The sequence below is a fragment of the Corapipo altera genome, unplaced genomic scaffold (assembly GCF_003945725.1).
Source record: "Corapipo altera isolate COAL_440 unplaced genomic scaffold, ASM394572v1 98, whole genome shotgun sequence".
Lineage (NCBI taxonomy): Eukaryota > Metazoa > Chordata > Aves > Passeriformes > Pipridae > Corapipo > Corapipo altera.
Window position 1 is genome coordinate 7324940 of NW_020884914.1, and position 27741 is coordinate 7352680.

The 27741-nt window shown below is 53.2% G+C and overlaps 1 protein-coding gene across 1 annotated transcript in view; it reads left to right on the top strand.

Annotated features, from left to right (window-relative positions):
- Window positions 1–282: 282 nt before the first annotated feature.
- Window positions 283–27741, top strand: part of WDR90 (WD repeat domain 90) — a 31041-nt gene continuing 3582 nt past the window's right edge. The window contains exons 1-38 of the mRNA XM_027654893.1: window positions 283–304; window positions 648–874; window positions 959–1135; window positions 1424–1553; window positions 2168–2338; window positions 3530–3653; window positions 3998–4065; window positions 4159–4268; window positions 5479–5688; window positions 6315–6383; window positions 7382–7492; window positions 7582–7727; window positions 8007–8064; window positions 9472–9590; window positions 9984–10145; window positions 10830–10957; window positions 12198–12314; window positions 12831–13066; window positions 13465–13604; window positions 14109–14239; window positions 15922–16052; window positions 16456–16617; window positions 16895–17023; window positions 17517–17650; window positions 17734–17771; window positions 18194–18313; window positions 18734–18910; window positions 19893–19993; window positions 20888–20990; window positions 21573–21694; window positions 22475–22634; window positions 23824–24014; window positions 24234–24402; window positions 24912–25023; window positions 25887–26058; window positions 26707–26829; window positions 26908–27088; window positions 27540–27670. Coding sequence (XP_027510694.1) covers window positions 283–304; window positions 648–874; window positions 959–1135; window positions 1424–1553; window positions 2168–2338; window positions 3530–3653; window positions 3998–4065; window positions 4159–4268; window positions 5479–5688; window positions 6315–6383; window positions 7382–7492; window positions 7582–7727; window positions 8007–8064; window positions 9472–9590; window positions 9984–10145; window positions 10830–10957; window positions 12198–12314; window positions 12831–13066; window positions 13465–13604; window positions 14109–14239; window positions 15922–16052; window positions 16456–16617; window positions 16895–17023; window positions 17517–17650; window positions 17734–17771; window positions 18194–18313; window positions 18734–18910; window positions 19893–19993; window positions 20888–20990; window positions 21573–21694; window positions 22475–22634; window positions 23824–24014; window positions 24234–24402; window positions 24912–25023; window positions 25887–26058; window positions 26707–26829; window positions 26908–27088; window positions 27540–27670 — 5112 coding nt within the window. The remainder of the gene's footprint in view (window positions 305–647; window positions 875–958; window positions 1136–1423; window positions 1554–2167; window positions 2339–3529; window positions 3654–3997; window positions 4066–4158; window positions 4269–5478; window positions 5689–6314; window positions 6384–7381; window positions 7493–7581; window positions 7728–8006; window positions 8065–9471; window positions 9591–9983; window positions 10146–10829; window positions 10958–12197; window positions 12315–12830; window positions 13067–13464; window positions 13605–14108; window positions 14240–15921; window positions 16053–16455; window positions 16618–16894; window positions 17024–17516; window positions 17651–17733; window positions 17772–18193; window positions 18314–18733; window positions 18911–19892; window positions 19994–20887; window positions 20991–21572; window positions 21695–22474; window positions 22635–23823; window positions 24015–24233; window positions 24403–24911; window positions 25024–25886; window positions 26059–26706; window positions 26830–26907; window positions 27089–27539; window positions 27671–27741) is intronic.

Consider the following 27741-nt stretch of genomic DNA (forward strand, 5'->3'; position numbering starts at 1 on the left):
GCCATGGGGGAACATGAGGGGACTGGAGGCGTCACTGGGGATGGGGGTGTGCCGGGTGTGCCAGCGGGGCTGGGGGGTCTCCGGGGGATTCGGAGCACGGGGGTAACAGGAGTGTCACCGGAGGGGGAGGTGGGCTTTGGGGACAGTGAGGGTCTGGAGCACGGGTGTACCCGAGGTGTCACTGGTGCTGGGGGGAAACTCTGAGGACGGGGAGGGCTCTCAGAGCATTGAGGTAACAGAGTCATTACTGGGGCTGGGGGAGTCAGGGCACCATCACTGGGCATGGAGGACCCAGAGTACGGGGGTAATGGGGGTGTCACCGGGTGCAGGGGCAACACAGGGTCTGGGGGGCTCTGGACACAGAGATACTGGAGTGTCACTGGGCCTGAGGAGCTCAGGGCATGGGGGGCTCTGGACACGGAGATAGTGCGGGTGCCACTGGGGCTGGGGGGCTTGGCATGGGGAGGCTTGGGGCATGGAGATACCGGGGGTGTCACTGGGGTGGGAGTGCTTGGAGCATGGGGTTAATGGGTCCATCACCATGCTTGGGGCACAGAGATGGATGGCACTGGGGTGTGGGGGTCACAGATGTGGAGGTGATTCAAGTGTCATTGGGGCTGACTTGGGGCATGGAGCTGCCAGGGACTGAGGTGACTCAGGACACCCTGATAATGGGGTGCCACCAGGGCAGGGGACCTTGGGACATCGGGTTCCAGGTACAGGGGGTAACGGGGGGTGTCCAGATGTGGATTCTGTCCCCCCACCGATCCCGGTACCAGCAGCCTGGCAGCGTCCCTACCTGAACATCTTCAAGCACTTCCGTGTGGAGGAGTGGAAGCGTTCTGCCAAGGAGGGGGATGTGGCCGCCCTCACGGTAACAGGGGCACCACGGGGTGGGGGCACCAGCCAAGGGTGGGCAGCACTGACCCCCCATCACTGCTTTCCTTGGTTTCACAAGGACACGAGGCTGAAGGGAACAATCTACCGGATCCGGGGCTCCAACCCTGCCAGCAGTTACCTGCAGCTGCCCCGGGCTGGGACACAGTCACTGGGGCTCACAGGGCGCTACCTCTACCTGCTCTTCAGGCCCCTGCCCCGCAAGCACTTCCTTGTCCACCTGGATGTCACCACCGAGGTAGGTGACACTGGGTGGACTCATTAAACCACCCTCATTAGCACTGTGACTGATTGAAGGACTGGGGGTGGCACTGGTGGTCTTGGGGGATGAAGACCTTGGCTGGTCTTTGTTAATGCTGATGGGTTTCCCTGGGCTGGAGTTGATTTCCGTCCTCACGGCATCTCTGCTGGGGACAGGGGACACTGAGGGGACAGGAGACACAGCCACGTGCCTTGTCCCCTGCAGCACTTCCCTGCCGAAGCCACCAGGGTGACTAAAGCTCTGTGTGTCTGTGTCTCTTCCCAGGAAAACCAGGTGGTTCGCATCTCCTTCTCCAACCTCTTCAAGGAGTTCAAATCCACAGCCACCTGGCTGCAGTTCCCCTTTGTCTGTGGGGCAGCCAAGGACTCAGCGGGTGACTCTGTGTCCCGGCGCGGTGAGGAGCTGTGTGGTCAGGGCTGGGCTGGCACATCACCACCAAAATAAATTGTTAGAAAATAAATCGAGTTCAGAAGTTGGCTTGCTGCCTTTGGGGAGGGTGAAGAGAAGCTGTAGCTGCCCAATCCTTGGAAGTGTTCAAGGTCAGGTTGGACGGGGCTTGGAGCAACCTGGTCCAGTGGAAGGTGTCCCTGCCCATGGCAGGGGATTGGAACAAGATGGTCTTCAAAACTCCCTCCCAACCCAAACCAAACCATTCCAGGATTCTGTAAGAGTTGTGGGTCTGAGCAGGACCTCTTCCACATCCAGAAGCTTGGAACTGTAGCTCCTGGTAGGGCTGTCAGCCATCCTTGTTCTCCCAAGCAGTGGGGTGCAGTGTCAGCCCAGGCATGAGCCTACGGGGATGGTGGGGCTCCCTGTCCTTCCCCACCCCTAAGCTACAAGGCATATTTTCCCATCTCCCACTGGGCACAGGCCTGGTGGGAATCTTACCTGGTAAATAGTTTACTGAACTGTGTGAATCTCGTGTCTCCCGTCCTGCCAGGTCCAGCATCCACGTCTGTAGCGTCTCTTTGCACCGTCCCTATTCCCACGTGCCACTCTCCTCCCCAGGTGCCTCCGGAGCAGCCCCTGCCGACGTGCGCTGGACGTGCCTGGTGCTGGACCTGCCCTCCATCCTCTCCCTGTACCTCAACCGCCGGTACAGCCACCTCAGGGCTGTCAAGCTCTGCTCCAACCTGCTCGTGAAGAACCTCTGCACCAGCGACTTGGTGTTTGACCCAGGTGAGGAGCCAAGACCTCACCATGGCCTCAGGTTTCTCCTGTGACTCCAGCCCGGCCTGGGGGAAAATCCTTGGGGGTTCAAAGCTGAGGTTGCAGCCCTGGCAGAGCACTGGGCTGCTACTGCTCTATGATATGGGCAGGAAGGGCAAAATACTTACTATGATGTTAAGTTTCCATGTGGGCAGGGACACCTTCCACTGGCCCAGGTTGCTCCAAGCCTCGTCCAACCTGCTCTTGGACACTTCCAGGGATGATGCAGCCACAGCTTCTCTGGGCAACCTGTGCCAGGGCCTCCCCACCCTCACAGGGAAGAATTTCTTCCCAATATCCCATCCCTTTGGCAGTGGGAAGCCATTCCTGCTTGTCTTGTCACTCTGTGACCTTGTGCAAAGTCCCTCTCCAGCTCTCCTGAAGCCCTTTTATGCACTGGAAGGCAATCTGGAATGGAATCCAGTCTCTCAACCTCTGGAGGAAAGTATCCTCTCATTTTCCAGCTGTAAAGTGAACAAAAAGAGCAAAGTTAAATATCTTTCCAAGATTAGAATTTTTTTCAGGGGGAAAGAAAGAAAGAAAGGTGTCACCACACCTTGATTCTCCAAGACCTGTGCTTTTATCTGCTGGAAGAGCCTGTGCTTTTTTTTTGTGTCAAAAATCTTCCAACCTGCTTTTTTTATCCACTTGCTCAGTGTGGCAGAGATACTTTGGTCAAACCCTTTGTTTCTGCCTTTCTTTTTTTGTGCTGGAATTCTGCCTGAACTGCCTGGCCCCATGGAAGGCATCAGTGGGAAGGAAGTTACAGAGGCTGCTTTGAGATTCCTGAAACTTGTTATATCTTGAAGAATTTCCTGTATTTACAAATACATGAAAAAAAGAAGATAAGAAAATGGGAAATGAGTCTTAACACAAATCATGTTAACTTACTGAATCAATGAACAGAAACTAAGTGAATCTTGGGCCTGGGGGTTTATAACTCGAATCCAAGTGTTTGTGCTCTGGGCTCTTTGGAGGTTTAGAGTTTCAGGAATCCACCTGTGCAAAGGTGTGTTAGTTTGTTCCTCAGGCTTGGGATCCTTGTTTCTCCTGTGTTTTCAAAGAGGGAAGGGGTTTGTGCCCATGTCCCACAGGGAATGTGATTTCAGCCAGCTCCACAGGCCTGGAGAACTCAGTGTCTGTCTGTCCCTGTGCTGCCAGGTGTGACCTTCTCCAAGGCCCGGCACACCGACCTGGCCTGCCGTGGGATCGCTCCCATGCCAAGGGAAATGGCATTCCCTGTGCCCAAGGGAGAGAAGTGGCATGACCTCTACGACTACATCAGGTATGGCTGCTCCCCCTCCCACGACAGCTCCCAGATCTTCCCACTCCCTGGGGGAAGGCAGGATGGGTAATGCCACTTGCGGAGTGACAGATCCAGGTGAACTGGGGGCCCAAGTGGGCATTTTGGTCCCCTCAGCTCCAGCATTTAGGTGTTGTTAACACTTCTGTCCTTTAGTACCATCTGCCTTTGGTATCCCTGTATTTGGGGGAGGATGGGATAAAAAGGGAAATCTTATAGGAGACTGAAGAGGTCTTTGTGCCAGGCCTGAGTTACCAAGTGATATTCCCAGGTGCCAGTACAGTTACAGTCCTAATCACACAGTGCCTTCCTCTGATGCTGCTCAGGTTCCCATCCGAGGGGCTGAAGCTGCCGTACAACTCCATCCAGAGGAGCTGTCCCAGTCCTGCGGCAGGTGGGAATGCTGGGGGCAGCAGGCAGGGCTGTGCCACCCCGGCTGGGTGCCCTGGGTTCTCTTTAGAGCCCGTCCTGCTCCTCGTGTCCCCAGGTGACGGAGCCTCGGAGGAGCCTGTCCGCCAGCCGCCCCCGCCGGTGACACTCACCAGGGCCGTGTGTGACCGCCTGTCCCTCATCCACCACATCACCAGTCCCAAAGCTGTGAGTGCACCACGGAGGGAGCTGCAGCTCCTTCCTTTCTGCTTGCCGTGGAGTCTTCCCCCACATCTCTGCTGCTTGTTGTCGTTGGCAGCTGATCTGGCATGGTCTGGTGACCACAGATAGTTCTGTCTTCAAATTATTAATAGGAAGTGAGGTCTGGAGACTAAGGAATGTGATTGGAGCCCTCAGGGAACAGAGCAGTGCATGGAGTTGGGATTGCTGGGACTGCAGGCAGCTGTCCTCTTCCTGATTTCCTCCTTCCCAGTGGTGCTGATATGGGAGCTGGTGTCCAGACTGGCTTGCCAGTGTGGTGATGGGAGTTTGGAGGGGGTCTGGGGGAAGCCATCCTCGTGCTGTGGAGAGGGAGAAAATGAGGAGCACAGCTTCTCTTTATTAGAAAGTGTCCAAAGAATGGCCCTGAAGATGATGAAGGGTCTAGAGGGGAATGGAGCCATATGAGGAGCAGCTGAGGGCACTTGGTTTGTTCAGCCTGGAGAAGCGGAGATGGAGCACAGACCTTATCAGGGTCTGCAGCTTCCTCACAAGGGGCAGTGGAAGGGCAGCTCTGATCTCTCCTCCCTGTGAGCAGAGACAGGACCCGAGGGAACAGCTGGAGCTGTGTCAGGGCAGAGTCAGGTTGGATGTCAGGAAAAGGTTCTTCCCCCAGAGGCTGGTTGGGCACTGAACAGGCTCTCCAGGGCAGTGGGCACAGCCCCAAGGCTGCCAGAGCTCGAGGAGTGTTTGGACAATGCTGTCAGGGACTGGGTGGGGTTGTTGGTGTGTCTGTGCAGGATGGACTTGATGCTCTTTGTGGGTCCCTTCCCACTCAGGATACTCTGTGATTCTATGACCTAGGATGAACTGGGATGGGCTGAGCTGGCTGATTGGGTGCTTTAGACCTCCTCTGCTCAGTGGAGAGAGGGCAGCTCTTCCTGTTGAGGGCTGAGTGTTTTCTGGGGCTCTGATTTTCTATCTGGAGGAGATGAACTGTGCATGGACAACACTGGGAGCGTAGGCAGAGCAGCTGTTTAACACACCTGGCCAAGCCAGGTGCACACAGGGCTGCCCTCCCTCCAGGTTGTTTCATCCTTGTTTGTATCACTGTGAAGAGTCTTAAGGAGGGGGGGGGTCTCTCTGTCCCTGCCCTGGCATCGGGTGGAGGGCACTGGGAGGAGGACTGAGCTCTGTCTGAGGCTTTCCTCATTCTCAGGTGCCACGCCGATCTCCTGTAATCACAAAAAGCATCCCTGAGGTTCACCTGACAGCCCCAAGAGCTGTGCCTGCTGGGCACCTGGTGCCAGAGGAGAACCAGAGACTGCACAGTGTGGGGGACACTGGGCAGCCACCATCAGCCATCCATGTCTACGCTCATCAGAGGGGTGGACGGACCACCCGAGCTGTCCCTGCCGGCTCAGAGGAGGTGGGTGAAGCACTGAGGAGCTCAAGGTGGCTTTGCAGTGCTTGTTTCTGATTCTTGTGAGCCCAGAAGTGAGAAAGGAAACACTAAGTTCAGGCTGGAGTTCCAGAGTTCAAAAGGTGTTATTTTTCCTGGCTGGCAGTTCTCTTTTCTTTAGTATCTTACTTGCCTTGAAAGAGGAACCCTGTGTTCAAACACGCTGACCTTAAGCCACTAGCATGTTTACATCTGCCCAGAGTGTGCACAGAAAGGGCTCTGGCCCAGGTGTGCTGTCCTAGCAGGAAGTTTCAGCTTGCAGGATAAGAGAACAGCCCTGGAAGTGTTCAAGACCAGGTTGGTTGGAGATTGGAACAACCTGATTTAGTGGAAGGTGTCCCTGCCCACGGGAAGGGCTGGCTGTATCCCCCAGCTTGGGGCTGGGAGGAAGAACTGCTTAACACTGGGAAACCCCAGCTCCTCCTGCCTGCCAGGCTGGACTTGAAATACTTTGAAGTTGTCCCCTCTGACAGGAGGGACCCAAAGCTGCCTCTGTGTTTTTCAGAGACAGATGAGCACTGGGGGCGGGGGTGCCCTGTGAGTGGAGGACCTCAGTGCAGCTCTGAGCATGATGGTGCTGGGTTTTTTTCCAGAGGCTCTTACCGGATCCCATCCTGAAGCTGAGAACAATTATTGGCTTTGGAGGCTGCAGCACCAAATGGGTCAGTAGCTGAGATGATTTGGGGAGGGGATCTGTCATCACGTGACTGGGGTATTGATTTTTAGGAGGTGTGAAATACAGCTGAGTGCTGGATGTGGAAAAGGATCCCAAAGCAGATGGGGACAAGTGTATGTTCATACATGACTGTTCTGCTGTTATGATGGTGAATTAGAAATTATGGGGCCTTTTAGACAGAATCATAGGATGGAGAAGCCCTCCAAGATCATCAAATCCAGCTGTTCCCCCAGCACTGCCAAGGCCACCACTAGCCCATGTCCCCAAGTGCCACATCCACACATCATCTAAGTCCTTCCAGGGATGGTGACCCTACCACTGCCTTGGGCAGCTGTGCCAGGGCTGGACAATGCTTTCAGTGAAGGAATTTCCCAACATCCATTTAAACCTCCTCTGGCACAGCTGGAGGCCATTTGCTCTCACCCTGTCCCTTGTTCCCTGGGAGCAGAGCCCGACCCCTACCTGGCTCTGTCCTCCTGTCAGGGAGTTGGAGAGAGTGAGAAGGTCCCCCCTGAACCTCCTTTTTTTCCAGCCTGAGTCCCCCCAGCTCCCTCAGCTGCTTTGTATCAGACTTGTGCTCCATTTTCTTCACTAAATTTCATGGCTTCTTTTTAACACATTAAAACTCCTGTGCTTTGTTGGAGGCTCAGAAGGAAGGGCTGTGTTTTGGCTTGTTTCTTTGGGGCGCTGGGCCTTGCTTGTGGTCTGTATTGGGGTAAAGAAAGGGTTGTTTTGGTTCAGTCAGTTCAAGGCTCTGCCAACAATGTCATTTTCCTTGGATCTCCTGTTCACATAGTAGGGAAAGGATCTTAAAACTCATTCAGTTCCAACCCCCGGCCATGGGCAGGGACACTTTCCACTAGACCAGATGTGCTCCAAGCCCCATCCAACCTGGCCTTGAACAATTCTAGGGATGGGAAAGAAACCTCTGCCTAGGAACTGGGGCACTTGTGGAGCCCTGTGCCTCCTGTCTCGGTGCTGCAGGCGCTGTGGACGCAGAACAACGCCGCGGTGGTGTATCCCTGCCACGCCGTCATCGTCACCCTGCAGCTCCGGACCGGCGAGCAGAGGTTCTTCCTTGGCCACACAGATAAGGTGAGTGTAACCTTCCAAAGCCTGATGGCAGCGCTGTCCTTGCACCCCAGGTGTCCCCCTGGTATCCTCTCACGTGGTGCTTCCCGCAGGTGTCAGCGCTGGCTTTCAACGGGAGCAGCACCTTGCTGGCCTCGGCGCAGGCCGGGCCCCGGGGCGTGGGGCGCCTCTGGGACTTCCGCACAGGCACCTGCCTGGCCGTGTTCAAAACCCATGTGCACTCCCTCTGGTCCCTCAGGTGGGTTTCAGCTGGGTGTGGGTGTGTGTTCAGGCAGGTGAAGTGTTGCAGTATGGCAGCATTTCCATGCTGTTCTCACGTGCAGGGATGAATTAGAGCTGCCTGTGTTTGTCACCTAGACCAGCTGGCAGCTGGCCTGCATATGCTGCCAGCTCCCTCCTGAGCTTATCCCTCAGGTCTTGCTGTCTCCCCATCCCTACAACTTGTCCCCTTTTATCCCCCACTGGGGTACAGTCAGGGTGCAAGGAGCTGTGTTTCACCAGGTTCCTCTTCTTGCAGCTTTTCCCGCAGCGGAGCCGTTCTGTGCGGAGTCGGGAGGGACGGGCATGGCAAAACGGTGAGACCTGAAACTTGGGTTGGGAGGTTTCCCTGAGATGGCTGTTCTCCCAGATTGTGTAGTTATTTTGCAGACAAACCTCTGCTCTGGGCTTTCCTAGGCGTGTTCTTGAGGGAGATCCCTTTCTCGTTAGCTGCCTAGAAAATACTTTCCATCTGCCTGATGCTTGTGGGTGTTTGCATGCACATTCCTCAGCTGCAAGCGAACAAATCCTTGCAGAAGCAGCTGGAGAGACCTTCTGGGGCTGTGCTTTGGAGGCTGTTGTGCTCCTGGTGTGTTCCCAGCCAGGAGCCCAAGCAGGGTGATGTGACTGTGCCCTTAGTCTGCAGGGATCACCGCAGGCTCATGTGCCACATTCCCACCTCTGCAGCCCTTCTGAGGGACACATGTTTGGGTGGCATTCCAAGCTGGAAGCCTTGCGAGCACATAGGAATTGTAATGGGAGGTTCAGCACTGACTGGAGGCCAAAACCCCTTTATTTTAGTAGCATTTAGAGCAAGATGTTAGGTTTAATCTTTCAGCACCGAGCATCTCCACGGAAGGGATACCGGGTGCTGGAGCTGCCACCCACCGATGTAGCTGGGGGATGACGCAGATCCCACATGGAGCGGTCAAAAATAAACTTGTTTCGTGGGACTGGGTGTTTGTTTTGTCAGTGGAAGTGTTTTCATCCACTGATCCCTTACTGACAACCACCAGCAATTAGCTGTGCCATTGCTAATTGCAGGAAAAAACACACAGTGCTCCGTGTTTTTCTCAGCATGTGGCAGCGTTCTCTGATCTGGGGGGAGCTGGTGAGCTGCAACTGGGGAGAGGGGATCAATGGGGTGAAAGCAGGGTGGGAGAACAGGGAGCACCTCTCCCACGGTGATGCCTCTGCCCATCCCAGCCTCTGAGGTGATCCTGGGTTTGGTTTTAACGCTGTTCTGGAATGCAGAGCATCCACCTGCATTTCTTCAGCCATTTGCCCCTTTCCTCTGGGCAGAGGGTTTGACTCTTGCCCCTGGTGACAGGCGCTGAAGGCACACAGACCTGCATTGGGGCAGAGGCTGGGACAGCCAGAGCAGTGGTCACATGCTGCCTCCCACTCCCTCAGCCCTGATACAGCTCCTATATCCCAGCAGGCAGAGTTCTCACTCCTCTGTGGGTTTGCTTTCCAAGTCTGAGTCCTGTTGCCAGGCAGCCCTGGGATTTAGACCCTATAATTATGGATTGTAGACAAGGATATTGCTGTGAAGCTTTGCAAAGCTGTTGAACTGTCCTAAACCCTCTGGGTGAGAGGTTTTATTTCCCCTGCTCCAGCTCTGTTATCGATACTTTGTGCCCAGCTCTGGAGCAGCTGCTGGATGAAAAGCTCTTCTGCTGCCAAGGTTTTGAGCAGCTATCCATCATGTTTTTGTGTTTCAGTTGGTGGTGGTGTGGAACACTGCTCAAGTAACCCGTGGTGGAGGGGTGGCTGTGTTGGCCAAAGCACACACAGATATGGACATCCAGGCCTTGAAGATTGCTTTCTTTGATGAGACCAGGTACATGCAAAGAAAATAAATCAGAAACATTGATTCTTAGATATTGGGGAGGGTGAGGGTGGTGAGGCCCTGGCACAGGTTGCCCAGAGAAGCTGTGGCTGCCCCATCCCTGGAAGTGTCCAAGGCCAGGTTGGACGGGGCTTGGAGCAACCTGGGCTAGTGGAAGGTGTCTCTGCCCATAGACTGGATGGGCAACTAGGTGGTCTTTAAGGTCCCTTCCAACCCAAACCATTCCATGATTCTGGCATGGCTGCAGGGGGAACTGCAGTGCTGCAGCCATCTGGTTGCTATTCCTGTTCTTGGTCTGTCAGGTGGCCCTTGGGACACTGATCTTGGGACACCAGGGGCTCGGGGAGTCCTGCCCTGCTCCTCACACCATGTCTCCCGGGACAGGATGGTGTCGTGTGGCCGGGACAACATCAGGCTGTGGCGAGTGCGGAGCGGGGCCCTGCACTCGTGTCCCGTCAACCTGGGCGAGTACCATTCCCTGGACTTCACCGACCTGGCCTTCGAGGAGGGGCCCGTGGCTGAGCAGGAGCCCGAGGACCGTGCGCTGTAAGGGGCCATCACCAGCACCATCCTCGGGGAACCTGCTGGGGGGGAGCTCTGTGCCTCTCCCTGCTCAGCATCCTCCTTCCCCTCCTGTGCACCACCACAGAATTTTGCTTGGGTTCTCCCTGCGAAACACAGGTGCCTCCTGGAGCTGGGAGAGCCTCTCTCCTCCTCAGCACACATCACTTCCCAAAAGAGATTTGGCTGCTTCAGAACAGCCCCAGAAATGGCTCTTTCCTCTCACTATAGTGATATTTTGCCATATTTAGTGATTTTCTTCTCACCTGAAGCTTTCTGTGGCAGCAGGAGGAGTGTGGAACACATCTTCTTGCATACAGCCAGACACACGCTTTGGTGTTGTTTTATTTTAATCATCAGAGCCAGGCCTTTGTTGCCACCACATATGGTCCCATCAAGGCAGAGCTGTCGGCTCAGCCAGCCTGTGGCAGAGAGAGGCTCCTTTCTGGACTCTGTGCCAAGCTTTTTGGCTCTCTTGCTGATCTCTGTTCCAGAGGGTCAGGAAATCAAATAGGAAGCTCTGACTTGGTTGGAGATGTGTGGTGCAGCACGTGGAACACTTGAACACCTAGCTGACTTGTTATATTACTGTGAACCAGGATTGCTTTCCACAGGTAAGCCAAGCTGTTTTTTCACTAAACCCAGGTCTCTCTCCTGCTTTTTTTACAGCTTTGTCTGCAGCAAGAGCGGCCACGTGCTGGAGGTGGATTACAAGAACATGTCTGTGCGGAGCGCGCGGCGGCTGCTGCCGGCACAGCCCCGGGAACACGGGCAGGAGCAGGCAGGGAGCAGCTCAGGTGGGAGCACCTGCAGGGAGGGACCAGCCAGGGGGCACCTCAACCACCACCAGGGTCAGAAATGAGCTCAAACACATCCCTGCTCAAACCAACCAGCTCTTTACCTACTGCTACCGGTTATTTTGGGTTGATTAGATCATCGGTATTTGCCTCTTAAGGACTGCAAATAATCTTCCTTAGTGCAGCAAAGTATCGTTTTAAGAAAGACTTTAGCATTTTAAATGCTGATTGCACTTTCAGAGAAACACCACTTTTAGAAACATGAAACAAGGTCTTCATTTGCTGATGGGAGGCTTAAGAGAGAGATGGAAAAAGAACGAAGCAGATGAATGAAAAAGATGAATTTGGGGATTTTTTCATTATTCAGCCTTTGCAGAGCATTTGGAGAATCTTTGGTGCTGTACATTAGTCCAGCTTTCAGCTCTTCCATTAGCTTCAATGGTGGGAAGAATTCACTTTCAAGTGGGATTACTCTGATGTTTTAAAACTTAGTGCATGGTTTGCTGTATCAAATTGAGCTAATTAATCAAGAACATGTCTTTTGAGAGGTGTGTAACTGCAGTTCTTGCCTCATGGGCAAGAAAAGGCCCAAGAGCAGATGAAACAATGTCCTTGGTGTCCTCCTGGTAGCAGTGCTGGCTCTGACCAATGGCCTTTATACCTGAATTTAGATTGGATATTGGGGAAAATTCCTTCACTGAAAGTGTAGTCAGGCTTTGAAACAGCCTTCCCATTCCATCCCTGCAAGTGTTCAAAACTGTGGATTTGGCCCTTGGGGACATGGTTTAGTGGTGGCCTTGGCAATTCTGGGTTAATGGTTGGACTCTATGAGCTTTTCCAACCTTAATGATTCTATGAATCAAAAAATCCCAGTTTCTGTAGATCTGTATTTGCCTTCTGCAGAGAGGATTTGGGACATGGAAATGGCAGGGCAGTTCTCTGAGACATCCCTTCCTACAGGATCCTGTTTGAGGCAAAAATATGGCAGGGTGTAACAAGGGGTAGGAATTTTCTGTGCCTGGCAAGAGTTTCACGATGGTAAAGAAGTTTTTAGCCCTGAGAAGGGCTGCCTGAGCCCCTTCAGCCTGTTCTGTCAGTCAGCTTGGGATTCCTGGCTCCTCCTGAGACTGCAGCTGCAGGTGTGGGTGGAGCACTTGCCTCATCTCTTGGATGGGGCAACCCTCAGGTTGAGTTTTCTTGTTCCACCGGTATGAGGAGGTGTCGTTTTTTGGGTTTTCAGGCCCTGGGATTGCTATAAACAGTATTAGTATGTCCTTGACCTTCTGTGCCACGGGATCAGAGGATGGCTACGTGCGGCTGTGGCCACTGGACTTCTCAGCCGTTGTCTTGGAGGCAGGTGAGTAGAGCTGGGAGTGGCACTTCTGAGCTCCACAGCTGCTGCAGTTCCAGAGCTCCACTGCCACAGCTCCTGCAGCAATTCTCACGAACAAGGGCATGTTTTATGTGTGCTGTCTCAGGGCTGACTGGCTTGGAAGTCTTCAATGGCAGTTATTGATGTTCATTCTTGTAACTCATAGGAGAAAGGCCGGTTCTCCTGGGAGAGAGCAGGTTTCCATCTTGATTTCTGTGCTCTTGAACCCATGGCTCATCTGTCTGTGAGAAATTATGGGAGAAGTCGAGTAGTTCTTGACTCTTTTTGAAACAAACAGCATAACAGCAGAGCCAGAGCCCTTCAGATAGGGCAGAGACTAATCTGTCACTGAACTCAACTGCAAGTGTTCAGTCTCCAGGTTGTGGGCTGCTCATTCCTGTGATTGTTGCTTTGCCAAACAGGAATCTGCCTTTGTAGCTGTATTCCAGCTGCTGCCGCTCCTCTCCCAGGGGATTCCTTGACCTCGGTGTCTTTCCCCAGAGCACGAGGCTCCGGTGAGTTCTGTCTGCATCAGCCCTGACAGCCGCAAAGTCTTGTGCAGCACAGCTGCTGGGAGCCTGGGCTACGTGGACATCCAGTCCCGGGACTACAACACCCTCATGCGCTCACACAAGGCCCCCGTGCTGGGCTTCTCGGTGGGGGGCATTCGGAAGCAGATAGCAACAGTGTCTCAGGACAGCACCATCCGAGTGTGGGACCTGGTCTCCATGCAGCAGGTAGGTGAGACAAGAGTCAGGAGGTGTCTCATATTTATTGTCACCCTTGTCTCTGGTCTAATTATCAAAACCCCACAGTTCAAGAGCCCTTAAGCCCTCCCTGAAGCATGAGGGGGTACCACGGGCAAGAAATCCTTTGAAAGTGGAGTTCTGAGGTATTGTTAAAACAAAACTATTTTTTTTCCTCCATCTTTTGAACAGTGCTTTTTAGCACAAAGCATAATACCCAAGGGCTTTAATCTAAATGCCCAAAGACCCAGGACTTCACTGGGGTTTATATCCATCCAGGCAGGAACAGCAGCATGCTCATGGTGGAGGTCTGGGGCTGTTTAGTTGTTGGGTCCAGCTGCAGCTCCAGCTTTATCCAGCTGCATGCCTGTGGTGTCTCTTCCCTGCAGCTGTATGACTTTGCAGCCTCAGAGGAAGCACCGTGTGCCGTGGCTTTCCACCCCACCTGGAAGATCCTGGCCTGTGGATTTGACAGTGGGACTGTGCGGACCTTCAGCTTGGCCGCCTCCAATCTCCTGCTGGAGCACAAGTGAGCGTTTGGAGTGGGAACTGTCCTGGGTCTAACTGGGTGTCCTGGTGATGGAAGAGAACCACAGGGATGGTCATGGACCTTGACAACCCTCAGGTCCCAGCTGGGTGGGTTTTGGGCAGAGGCTGTGCCGAGGCTCCGGGTGGTGAAAGCCTGACCTGTGAAGGCCATGAGGGCTTTCTTTGTGACTTCCTGGGGGAGAGCAGTAGGAAAGAGCTTGTCCTAGAGGGCAGCTGAGCAGAGAGCCCTTGCAAGCCTTGGTGCAGAAAGCAGAGGATGCTCCAAAGGGAAAAGGGAGCAGGTTCCATCCAGGCTGGAGCACTGCTCGGTTGTCCAATAAGCTGGAATGTTGGTTGTCCTGGGCTGCTGTGGGTGTGAGCACGGTGGGGTCCAGCCCTGTCCCTGATTATTTTGTTCTGGGTTCTTCATGGTGCACTCGATGTCACTGCTGTTTCCTCTGTCTCTGATTTTCTCCTCCCTTTATCCATGTTTTCTGCCTTTCAGGCAGCACCGCACTGCCATCACCGGGCTGACCTTCTCTCCAGATGGCAATTTCATGTTCAGCTCCTGTTTGCAGGGCACTCTGGCCCTGTACAAGTGTGTGGCGCAGAAAAGCCACGTCCTGAGGGTCCTGGGTAAGACTCTGGGATTGGGAATTGCCTTTCTTCTTTCTTTTATTATCACAGACACCAAAGCCAAACCACACTCAGTCTGCTCAGAGAGAGATTTCCCAGTGAACCTGAGCTGTGTCATTTCCCCCTGTGCTGGGCATTGCTGAGTCACCTCCAATACTGGGGGCAGTTCTGGTGCCCTTGTGACAAGAAAGACCCTGGGAGGCTGGAGCGTGTCCATGGAAGGGAACAGAGCTGGGGAAGGGGCAGGAGCAGCTGAGGGAGCTGGGGGGGCTCAGCCTGGAGAAAAGGAGGCTCAGGGGGAACCTTCTGGCTCTGCAACTCCCTGACAGGAGGGGGGAGCTGGGGGTAGGGGTGTTGGGCTCTGCTCCCAGGGAACAAGGGACAGAACAAGAGAAAACAGCCTCAAGGTGTGCCAGTGGAGGTTTAGATGGATACTGGGAAATTTCTTCTCTAAAAGGGTGGTCAGACCCTGGCACAGGAGTCCCCATCCCTGGAGGGATTTAAAAACCATGTGGATGTGGCACCTGGGGATGTGGGTTAGTGGTGGTCTTGGCAGTGCTGGGGGAGCAGTTGAACTCTGATCTCAGAGGGCTCTTCCAACCAAGGCCAACCTGTGATTCTATGATTTTTAATGATTCTGTGATTTTATGATTCTATGATTTGTGTTTGTACCTTCTGTGTGAGCAAAACCCATTGAAAAAATCACTTCCCTACCTGTCTTGGTTCAAACCCTCTCAGCCTCCTTGGTGTAATCATTTCATGAATGTTCTGGAATCACAGAGATTTATTCATGCCCAAGCCCTGACTCTTTTCATTCTGTGCATGTGCAGTTTAATTTGTTTAAAGTGGATTTTTGCCCTAACCCTGCCTGCAGCAGAGCTGCTCTGTGCTGGTGGAGAGCTGGAGGCAAGTCAGGGGCCAGGCAGTTTGGAAAAATTAGTGTCACATTTAATATACACTTTGGAAATGAGCTGTGGCAGCACAAGCTTGGGCAGGGAAAGGGAGCTCTGCTTTTATACAGTGCAATATTTTATAAAGAGGAGGATCCTGCTCCAAGAATTGTGCAGGAGAAGGAACACAGGCTCAGGGAGATCAGGGAGTTTGTCCAAAATCACCCAAGTTTGTGGTCAGTGCTGCAGCGGGGCCTTCATGTGTTGACTCTTCTCTGAAACTATGTCACTGCCTGGTCACATTCCTAGGACAGAGAGTGGAATTTTGGTAGTGGAATAAATACAGAGAATTGCTGTGATTTCAGCTATTTTTAGACCTTTGGGTCTGTGCCCTCTGGACTGACATAAGTGTGGTGGGGTTCAGCCCTGACCTCTTCTGCTCAGGGTTCAGCCAACCAGGGTTCTCGCATTCATAGCTCCATGTAACTTTAAAAAATAAGCTCTAAAATCAATTTTATTCCCTTGACTTTGTTCCACTCTCCTTGAAAACACCACACGTTCAGTCAGGCAACAAGTTGTGCATCTAAACCTTGTGTTTTAGGTGCCCACTGCACACTTTGGTTGTGCAGATAAATTTTGTAGCATCTACAACACAGGTTGCTTCTTTCTCAGGCCAGAGCGTTAACCCAAAGCTGGTTCAGAGGAGAAGCTGCAGCTGCTGCCCAGCAGTGGCATCAGAGTGAGGGTGGGCTTTCCTCCTCTCTTCACTCTGCCTCGTGCTGTGTCCCCCAGGAAACGTGGTGGCCCGGGATGCTGGGAGCGGTTGGGATGCCCTGGTGGTCAGTGGGGACAGTCACCTCCTGGCCTTCGTGGGGCCCTCCAAGTATGTGGTGACCGTGATGGAGGCCTGTTCTCTTGATGAGGTACCAGGGGCTCCCCTCCTTCCTGGGGAGGCTGGGGAGGGCAAATTCCATAGGCTGCATCAGTTGAGATGGGTCAGGGTGTTGGGCACCAGCACTGTTGGAGAGGGCCTTCCCTGCAGAGAACAGGGAGTTCACAGTGAGGTTTGCTTTCCATTCTTAGAAATAACAAAGTCAAGGTTTCTTCTCCTCTGGCTTTATTCCCCTCTAGAAAGATAATTTGCAGAGGTGCTGTGTAGACTGTCAGCTCCCACCTCTCTCTGTGAGCTGCTCTCCTGGGCATTGCCTGGACCTGAAGCCCCTCATTAGGTGGGAAGGGTCTGGGGAGTTCTGTGGCCTTGTGTTAGGAGCATGTGAGCAATCCTGAGGCTCCCGCAGTGTTTGTTCATAGCTCCTTGTTTCACAGCTGCTGAGGGTGGACATCAGCATCCTTGACTTGCACAGCACTGTCTTGGACTCTGCAGTGAGGGTCTGCTTTGGTCCTGTGCCTCAAGGCGAGCTCCTGGTATCCACTTCTTCCAATAAAATCCTCGTGCTTGATGCAAAAACAGGACGACTGGTGCGAGAGGTAGGACACTGAAATTCATCCACGGAGCTCTCATGTGGGGTTTGGGCATTTCAGGTCCCTGTGGGAGGTTAAATGAGAGAAAAGCTCATCCTGGAGCTCACAGGCTTCGAAGAAACATGAGTGGGAAGCTTACAGTTATCCTCATGTGCTTGGGCTCAGGATGAGCCTCAGCTTGTCCTTGTTTTCCATGCTGTCACACCCCTGTTCTCTTGCTGAAGTGTAAATAAGGGTATGAACTAACTCAGTTAAAGCTGCTGGTACCTCTTCTTGTCCTCAGGTGTCCCCCATGCACAAGCTGACATGTTCTTCCTTTGCACTGAGCAGGGATGGCCAGTACCTGCTCACTGCTGGTGACAAGGTTATCAAAGTGTGGGACTATCGGATGCGCTTCGATATCAACTTCCAGGTACCACCCACAGAGGGAGGGAAGGGGTTGGTGTTGCATTTGTGAATCCCTGGAGAAAAGAGCAGCAAAAGACATCTGATGCTTGGCCCAGCGTCTCTGGTCCCAGTTTGCCCAGCAGAGAAATGGAGCCCTGTTCCCACATTGTAATAACACCTGGCACTGGGCACAGGCTGGGGCAGCCAGACCCTCTGCAAAGGACAGGGGTGGGTGATACCTCTGTGTTAGGGACAGGACCACACAGAGAAGAAAATGGCTCCCCCAGGACTTCTGGGGTAGCATAAGACTTTGTACTCTTCAGCTTTTGCTCCCCTTCCCAGATGAGTGTGTTCAAGGTTGATCAACTGTAGGTGTGAGCACTGTAGGTGTGGTAGATCCTCTGCTGGATCTTGTGCTGAGGCCTGTAGACACTGGCCATGCAGGGCAGAGAGTGCAGTAACCCCATGCTGGCAGGACAGGTGTGGGGATGGGGAAGTTCAGGGTGTGCTTTCTCCAGGTGTACATCGGCCACTCAGAGCCCGTGCACCAGGTCGCCTTCACCCCGGACCAGCAGCACGTTGTCAGTGTTGGAGATGCCATCTTCCTCTGGGATTTCCTAGCTCCAGTTGGAGCAAAGTCACCCCCAGCCAGGTAAGTGCAGGTGTTGGGCACTGCCTTCCCTGCTTCCCCCTTTCCCCCAGCTTGGTGTAACTCCAATCTCCTCACCTTTCCAGGGCTCGTTCCCCCGCATCTGCTCGGCTGCCAGGACCAGGTGAGTTGTGCTGGTTGGCAGGTTGGCAGCTCTTCCAGAATGTAGGGCCTGGGGAGTTCGGTTCCTTCCCTCAAGGAAGGGTATTGGGGGCCAAAGCAGCTAATTAGCCCTGAAGGACAATCTCAAATTAATTAGCACCTCTCAGTCTGCCTAGGTGGGGATGTTCTGAGCAGAGCCACTCTGGATTTTCTGGTAGGTCTTTCAGCTTTTGTCTTCTGTCTTTTCCTGCCTCCATCTCCTCTGTTTTCTTTCTTCCTCAGTGTATCTCTCTCTGTCTGTCCCACTCTTGAAAGACAGAGAAGTGGCTTCTCCTGTGTAGGAAGAAGCTGGAGAAATGAGCTTGGAGGCATCACCATCAATCCAGGAGGATGAGAGGAGCTAAGGGATGAAAGGAAGTTACACAAAGCCTTTTCTTTTCCCAGAAGGCAGCTCTGAGAAGCCAAAGGATGTTTCTGAGACCCTTAGGCAGACAGTGCCTCTTCCACTGCTGTCCTCACCCCCGTGTTTGGATATCAGCTCTGCCCAACAAGCAGGATATCAAGGTAAGAGGAACTGTTTGCAGGAAAGGGGAAAATTAACCTTGTTTTGGGAAACACTCCTTGCCTAGTTTAGCAGCATTCTTGGAGCCATCCCTGCCCATGATCCCTTCCAGCAGATTGACAGACCAGTCTGCAATTCGTTCCCCTAAGATGAAAAAAGCCCAGAGGTGCTGGGATTCAGCACCCCTTTATCCTCTGCTCTCTTGCACACACTGAGCTGCTGGCACAGCTTCTCTGAGGGCTGTGGTAAACACCCTGTTGGCCATTCCCAGTAGGAATTGTCTGCTTTGCCCTCCACCCAAACGGCTGGACTGTTCCACAGAGCAGGGGAATGACACGGCCAGAAATCAAAGGGTCAGGCACACATGAAGTGGTCCTGAGGGACAGGGATGGCTCCATCTTCCCACTGATTTTTCTCTTCAGGTATTTTCTCTGAATTGGACAAAGAGGAGGAAGCAGGTCTGCCAGGCAGCAGCAGGATGGTGGCAAACAGAGACAAAGATGCCTCAGTCTTTGTGGTGGAGTCAGATAGGAACAAGGAGCTTGTGAGGTCCAAAGTGAGGCAGGAGAGCCCAAGGTCTCCTGAAAAATCAACAAATGGTAAATCAGGGTTATTCCCAGCTTGTATAGAGCTTATCTCCTTCCTTGTGCACAGGCCTGCATGGCAGCTTGGTCTATCCCCGGAAAATGAAGGAAGGTCATCATTAATACGGTCCAGACACATGGCTCTGAGTTGTGATCTGGAGGGCAGCACCATGTTCCTCAGGGCTCTTCCCTTGGGCATGACCTACTGAGGGAAATCAGTATTGAGGGAAGCTCATGCTGGTCCCCCAAACTGCTTGTTTTCCTGGCTCTTTCCCTGCTGCTGCTTCTAGGCACACCAGAAGCCTCTCTTCAGCTTGGAGCCAGTATCATCTCTAAGTGGCATGTTCCATTAAATCCAGCTGCAATTAAAGCTCCCAATGTCTCTATTAATAGCAGCACAGCCTCGAAGCTGCAGCAGAGCGTGGCAACCTGCCAGGAGCAGCAGCTGCCTGTGCTCATTCCCGGCAGGACCTGTTGGAAAAGCTTCAGCATAAAACTGTGCCTCTGATGCTCCTCTGAAGTCCTCTTTGGGTCTGTGGGGCCTGTGATTCCAGAGTGATACCCAGAGCATGTGGCGTGGGTGCCCTTAGGATTTTTGCAGTATAGGGAACAGCTGGAGCTGTGTCAGGGCAGGGTCAGGTTGGATCTCAGGAAAAGGTTCTTCCCCCAGAGGGTGGTTGGGCACTGACCAGGCTCCCCAGGGCAGTGGGCACAGCCCCAAGGCTGCCAGAGCTCCAGGAGTGTTTGGACAATGCTGTCAGGGACATGGTGGGATTGTTGGGGTGTCTGTGCAGGGCCAGGGATTGGATTTGATGATCTCTGTGGGTCCCTTCAAACTCAGGATATTTTATGTGTGACACTGCAGTCTGATTTTTGCCTCGTGTGTGTGCACCGTACACAGCACCTGAATGGACAGCAAGCCACAGCCTGGGTGCTGCTCCCAAGCCACTCCCAGGAGCAGCATCCCATAGGTACCTTTTTCTTCTTTGCATGGCAGAAGCCAGGAAGGGAACCAAAACTCCCAAGTCCCAGTGCTCCATCCGCCCGGATTCCTACCGGCACTTCACTCCTCGCTTCAAGGCATCAGTGCTGCCCCAGGTGAGAGCTGTGCCTGGGCTGGTTACCTGGTAAAGAACAGGCATTTGGGGCCTGAGGTTTTCCAGATTGTTTCTATTTTGTTCTCTGTTTGAAAGCACTTTGGAAAATATACCCCTGGGCTGATGTTCAGTGAGAAATCCTAACATTAATTCCCAGTTCTCCTCTACATGCAGCTCTTTCCAGACTAGTAAAAAGTGAGTTGTGCTCAACTCTTTTTCTGTTCCCTGAATCTGCATACATTTTTATTCAAAAGGAACGGGAATGGCATGTGCTATTGAGAGTGAAAGACGAGTGAGCAATGGAATGATTCATCATGTTTGTGAGCAGCTGCGTTGGCAGAGCAGGCTGGAGAAGGCAAATCCAGAGAGTGTAGTGAGGAGAGACAGCACAGCTCCTGCTCTGTTAACAAACACAGCAGGAATAAAACAGAAACTTAGCTCGGCCTTTCCCTAAGCTGTGCTGTTAAGTGCTGGGAGAAGAACTACATCCAGCTTGCCCCCTCAGTTGTCCTCCCACCTGGCAGCATTTTTTCCTCTGGTTCTCTTCCTATTGAAACATCTACACATCCAAGCCAGCAAAACCCATGGAACTCTTTCCCAGTGGGATTAGCAGCTGCTCCTTGGCTGGGCACTTGCTGCCAGCCTGTTCTGTGTCCCATCTGAAAGCATCTGTGCCTGGCTGTGCTGGGGCAGTATCTCTTTTGGACATAGAATTGTGCCCTTCAGGATTCATCAGTTATGGAATTGTGTGAGGATTGGTATGAATCTGTGTGGGATGTGTGTGTGAGGATGTGTGTATGTTTGCACACTCACTTTTTCCTACATGGGTGCTGATGCACCTGCCCAGGCCATACTTCTAGAGCTTATTTTAAGCCAGTGTCTGTTTTTCTTGCAGAGTTTCCTGTCTCCTCCAGCAGGCAGCGAGGTCTTGAAGCTGAAAGCAGTGATTGGCTACAATGGAAATGGCAGAGGGAACATGGTGTGGAACCCAGATACAGGTACACTGGGAATGCTCTGAGGGGGTTGGATGTGTTACCCAGAGTGATTGTGGGTATCCCATCCTGGGAAGTGTTCAAGGCCAGGTTGGATGGGGTTTGGAGCAATCTGGGCTAGTGGAAGGTGTCCCTGCCCATGGCATGAGATGAGCTTTAAGGTCCCTTCAACCCAAACCATTCTGGGATTCTGTTATCATTCTAGGAGTGTGTACTGAACAGAGTTATGATCTTCTGGCTGTTGGGATCTTTGCTTGAACACAGGGGTTCTTTGTGTTGATAAAATCCAATAACTCTTTGCTGTTGGTGAGCGTTAGTTAGTGGGGCAGACTTGGGCTGCAGCTGTTGAGTGGAGAGAGCAGGAGGAAAGCTCACAGAGCCCATTCTGCCTCCTTTCTGCAGCTGGAGCAATGCTTTGCTCAGGTTAGGGGAAGTGAGATCTTGTCCCACTCCCAACCTGACGCTGACAAGCCGTGTAGAAGAGTCAGCTTTTACGTATTAATGAATCATAGAATTTTCCATGTAGGCTGTGGTGGGGGCTGGATGTGCAGCCTTTCCATGAAAACATCCCCTCTCCTCCTCTGCTAGGCTTCTTCGCCTACTCCTGTGGCTGCGTCATCGTGGTTGAAGACCTGCACTCAGGGTCCCAGAACCACTGGCTGGGCCACGCTGAGGAGATCTCCACGCTCGCCCTCAGCCACGACGCCCAGGTATGAGGGCCTGCTGCTGCCCAGGGCCAGCGGTTATCCCTGTCACTGTGGGCCAAAGGGATGTCACAGACTACAATCCCATTTGTCAGTTCTTCTGCTGCCTGGAGGCTGTGGAAATCATTTTGGAGCGTAGTTATCTGTTGTGCTGGCTCAGCGTGGCAGTGCCTCACCTCAGGAAGGGGCTGGAGTGTGTCCAGAGAAGGGAACAGAGCTGTGGAGGGGGCTGGAGAGTCAGACACATGAGCTGGGGGAGCTGGGGGAGCTCAGCCTGGAGAAAAGGAGGCTCAGCAGGGACTTTCTCACTCTCCAGCTCCCTGGCAGGAGGGGGAAGCCAGGTGGGGATCAGGCTCTGCTCTCAGGGAACAAGGGACAGGACAAGAAGAAATGGCCTCAAGCTGTGCCAGGGGAGGGTCAGGAGGAATTTCTTCCTGGAAAGGTTGGTCAGGCATTGGAAGGAACCGCCCAGGGAGGTGGTGGATTCCCCACTCCTGGAGGTGTCCAAGGAATGGCTGGATGTGGCGCTCTGAGCTCTGGGCTGGGTGACAAGGTGGGGATCGGGCACAGGTTGGACTCGATGACCTTGTGATTCTGTAAAGGCTGCTCCCCTCCTCTGGGTGATGCTGCCATTCCCTCCTGCCACCAAACTGAATGGTTGTTCTCACAGAATTCTCCATCTGCCAACCATACCACTTTAATTTGGGACTAATATTGCTAAGACTCGTTAATGAGTATTCTCTAATTACTTACTGAGGTCTCAGTGACAGTACATTGTTCTGTTAGGTTCTTGCCTCTGCCTCAGGGAAGAAGGATGGAGACTCCCACTGTCAGATCTGCATCTGGAGCATCCCAGATGGGGCCTGCACAGCAGAGCTCTTCCACCATGAGACACAAGTACAAGCCATGGCATTCTCTCGGGATGACAAATTCCTTGTCACCATAGGTGAGCACACCTGTAACACCAGGTGTGGGTGCAGGGGTGCACCCTGGAGCAGACAGCTCATGGGAGAGAGGTGCTGGAAGCACTAAATACCTGCCAGATGGGTGTGAGGCTCGTGGGGATGAAGCTGTTTTGTGGTATCCTTGGGACAGCAGGTAAAGCTGCACTTTCCTCTCCTGACTCACTAGTGCTCCTTAAACCCTGTGTGAATGGTTTGTGGTTACTGTATTTACTGTTCAAAGGGAAGAGCCTTCTTCTGGACTTGTTATTGCTGCTTAGGTGGAATTGGATAGATGTAGCAAGGCTTCCAACTGTGAGCCTCCTGCCAGGCAGCCATGCCAGCACAGGATGGACACTCAAGCTGTCTGTTTTGTTTAGGCAGGGGACATTTAAAGAACAACATGCAACTAGTAAGCCCTTGTTTTGAATGAGAGGGGACCTGTGGAGCAGGCAATACACTTGCTCTGGGCTGGTGAGCCCACCCTTGGAAAAAAAAAGGAGGCTTTGCTGGAGAGAAAGAGAGCTGTGTGCTCTCCCATGGAGCATCAGGGCAGAGGAGCCCTCCTCTTCCAGCTCCAGACTGGGCTGCAGGGAGAGAAAAGCTGAAAGTCTCCACTGGGCTTGTGGAGCCTGGGAAAGGCAGCAGGAGAGTGCTGTCCTCCAGAGCTGTCTGAGAGCTGGGGAATTTGCCATCACTGAGGCCAGTGCCTTCTGCTCCCACCCAGCTACAGTGTCTTCCACTAAGGTCAGCTCCCGCCTCACCTGTGACCTTGGGAAAGGTGACATCCCTTTCCTATTCAATACCAGGTTAGCCCTGAGTGCCCAATGTCACTGGAGGGTTTGTTTGGGTGTGCAGTGACTCCCAAGGATGTAGAAGCAGCAGAAAGGTTGCTGTGCCTGCTGCAATCGCAGCCACCATCTGCACACCCCACTGCCAGGACAGGTCTGCTGCAACCTCCAGCATGGAGTGCTGGAGGTCCTTAACTCTGTCTGTCCTTAACTCAGTCAAGGATCTGTTGTGTCATGCAGCTTTTGCTGAGCACATGAGGAGTTGTGTCCATGCCTGGAGCAGCGTTTGGGGACAGTTGTGTGTGAACTGGGGAAGTGACACAGGCAATGTGTGTGTGCAGTGTGGATGCTTTTGAGCATCTCAAGGCTGCAGAATTCCTCCTGTTTTTCACATTCTCCTTAGGGGACTACAGTGACCAGAGCATTGCTTTGTGGAGCACCTACACTTACCAGCTCCTCCTGTCCACTTGTGTCTCGGAGCCAGTTCATGACGTGGCTTTCAGCCCTGTGTCTCACCAAGACCTAGCCTGTGTGGGGAGAGGAGCTGTGATGTTTTGGCTGCTGGAGCAGCAGGGAGCTGCTGTCAACCTCAAGGTAAACCTCCGTTTTACATTTCAGAATTTATTTTTAGCATCTCTGCCCCCACAGCTCTGTGAGAGCTGAGGATTTCTTGTGACTTCGGCTGTCCACAAGAGCCTTTTGGTTGTATTTGAGACATGAACTGCATGAATTGAGGGGAGGAAGAGGGTTTCTTTCCTGTTGTAGGTAAGAACCATATTTTCTTTGACATGCCTGTTTTTTGTGCTCTGGCAGGTTCATCAGGCCCCTGCCCCGGATGTGCTGGGGCTGGTGGAGCTCACATCTCTCTGTTATGGTGCTGACACTCTTCTGTACAGTGGGACCAACTCAGGCCAGATCTGTGTGTGGGACACTGAGACCAGTTGCTGCTTCATGACATGGGAGGCTGACGAGGGCGAGATCGGTGGGTGCTGAGTCAGGAGGGTCAGGGAATGTGTGGGGAACGAAGAGCTGTGAGCTTGCCCAGCTCTGCTTTCAGCTGTGCTCGGAAAACCAGTTTGCTGTGTCAGATGCAAGATGTGTGGGGTGGCAATGGATCTGTGATCTGGGTTTCCTTGTGGTCCTGGGTTCCCTGGGGAGTTCACCTTGTTACATCATAGAATCATTAAGGTTGGAAAAGGTCTCTAAGATCATCGAGTCCAACCATTAACCCAGCACTGCCAGCACTGACCCATGTCCCTAAACACCACATCCACATGCTTTTTGAACACTTCATGGGACCATGATTCCACCACTGCCCTGTTCTAAAGCTCCTACAGACCCCTAGTCTGTAAAACACTGGGTATTGGCTGTACAACCTCCCCCACTTTTCCTGCTGGAGTGCATCAGTGGCCTGGCTGTCAGGGGCACGGTTGGGGTGCTGGTTGAGAGCAGTGGATATTCACGGGTGCCCCATCCCCCTGTGCCCCCCAGGGGTGCTGCTGTGTCGGCACGACAGGCTGGTGAGCGGCAGCAACACGAAGCGCATCCGCCTGTGGGCAGTGGGCAGCGTGCAGGAGCTGAGGCTGAAAGGGCCTGATGCCAGGTAGGCAGTCGTGGCCCCTCACCTGGCAGCTCCCAGGACCTGTCTCAGAGGTGGCTCTTCACAGACAGACGTCGCCCTGCTCCTGAGCTCTTCATCCTTAGCTTTTCCTCTCCACCCCGCGGCTGCTGATTCTTTCTCTCTGGATCTTTTGACTGAATTTTTGCCACAGGTAGCTGAACCCTCTTAATACTGGAAGTGGGTGGAGATTATCATGTCTGAAATTTGTGTCAGTGGTTTGTAGGAATTCCTTTAGGAGAATTAGGGAAAATACACTGCCTTTGTTTCTTCTCTCACACTATTGCACCCTTCATTTTCTTTCTTCCCTATAAAAGATGGTTGCAGTGCAAATCACAGAATCATGGAATGATTTGGGTTGGAAGGAACCTTCAAGACCATCCCATTCCAACCCCCTGCCGTGGGCAGGGACACCTTCCACTAGCCCAGGTTGCTCCAAGCCCTGTCCAGCCTGGCCTTGGACACTCGCAGGGATGGGGCAGCCACAGCTTCTCTGGGCAACCTGTGCCAGGGCCTCCCCACCCTCACAGGGAAGAATTCCTTCCCAATATCCCATCTAACCCTGCCCTCTGCCAGTGGGAAGCCATTCCCCCTTGTCCTGTCACTCCACGCCCTTGTCCAAAGTCCCTCTCCAGCTCTCTTGAAGCCCTTTATGCCCCAGAAGGTTTCCCCAGAGCCTTCTCTTCTCCAGGCTGAACTCCCCCAGCTCTCCCAGTGCAATGAGAGTCACTGATCCATAGACAGGGGTCCTTCATTGAACTGGGCTCACTAAGAAATTGCATTTAAAGGAGGCAGAATGGCTGTTCCAACACCTGAGCCAGTCCTTCTCCCATCCTCCTTTCCTCCAGGTCCAGCTCAGTCCTGCTGGAGCATGAGATCACCCTGGATGGGACGATCGTCAGCGCAGCCTTCGACGACTCCCTGGAAATGGGCATTGTGGGCACCACAGCAGGAACCCTGTGGTACATCAACTGGCTGGAGAGCACGAGCATCCGGCTCATCAGCGGCCACAAGAGCAAGGTCAGAGGGGCTGGGCCAGCTTTGAATTTTGCTGTTGCTTTGAGGTGTCTTCATGCTACAGGAAAAAGTGTTCAAATGGTAGAAGAGAAGGAATTTTACGTTGACCTGTGGTGCACAGTGCCTGGTCCCACCTCTGGGGTTAGGTTTGTTAACCCCTTTGGGGTTAGGTTTATTAGCTGTTTGGGGCAAGGTTTCCTGTTTTCCATGACAAGCCCAGCTGTCATAGAATCATAGAATTTTAAAGGTTGGAAAAGACCTCTAAGATCATCAAGTCCAGCTGTCAATCCAGCACCACCACCATGTTCACCATTAAACCAGGTCTTCAGGTGTCACATCCACACATCTTTTGAACACCTCCAGGGATGGTGACTCCACCACTGCCCTGGGCAGCCTATTCCAGTGCTTTGCAACCCTGTCAATGAAGAAATACTTCCTAATATCCAATCTAAACCTTCCCTGGTGCAACTTGAAGCCGTTTCCTCTCGTCCTGTCAGCCCACAATTTAAACCCAAACCCAAAGCACCCACCTTCCTTTATGTTCCATCTTGTCTGATGTCTCCTAAGAGTGGATAGAGGGGCAGAGGAGCTGATGTGCTCTGGGCTGTGGCACCTGTAGAGCCCCTGTTGCCCACCTTGTTCCTGGTGCAGGTGACCGAGGTGTGCTTCAGTCCTGACGAGACTCACTGTGCCACGTGTGGGGAGGATGGCAGCGTGAGGGTCTGGGCTCTGAGCAGCACAGAGCTGGTGGTCCAGTTCCAGGTGCTCAACCAGGTAAGTGTTTGTGGTACATCAATCCCTTCCTCTTGGCACAGGGAGGTATCCACTGTATCATCTCTGGTTCCTTCGCAGAGCTGCCAGTGCCTGGCCTGGAAGCCTCGTCCCGTCGGGCTGTGGGGAGCTGAGAGCCAGCACGTGGTGGCAGGATACAGTGATGGCACCATCCGTGTGTTCAGTGTTTCCAGGACAGAGATGGAGCTGAAACTGCACCCCCACAGCGCTGCACTGACAGCAATCACCTACTCCACAGATGGTGAGACTGCCCAAGGTCACAGCAGGGACATGTGGCCTCGGGAAATGTGGCTTGGTGCTGCCTGGGTTACCCCGACCTCCAGCTGCTCTGTGTCCTGGCCACCTGCCCAAAACCCTGGGGCCAGGGAGAGCCACAGAACTTGTCTCAGTGAGCTTTGATGGCTCTGCCAGCTGAGCATGTGGTAAATAGGAGATGGGAGGTGTATTGGCAATGGGATAACAAAGGGGTTTGGGTACCACAAACCCTTTTGTGCCCTTGTGCTTATGATCTACCATGGCTCTTCTTCTGTGTGGAGGTTTAATGGGTGTCTGAGACATCTCATCTTACCCAGCCCTTGACTGGGATGTTCTCAGCCTTTCACAGTGTTTTGGGACACCAATATCCCATGATCTTGGACCTTTCTCCTCTTGGCTATTCTTCTCAAGGGTCCCATTGTTTTGTCTCCTTTCAGGAGAAATGATCTTATCAGGGGGCAAGGATGGGCTGGTGGCTGTGAGCAGCCCTCGCACTGGAATGACCATCCATGTCGTGGCTGACCACAAAGGCTCCCCCATCACTGTTCTCCAGTGCACCAGGAAGCAGGTGAGACCCCAGGAGCAAGTCCTCCTGTGTCACTGCACAGCTGTGGGAAGCAGCATGGTCAGTGTTTGCTT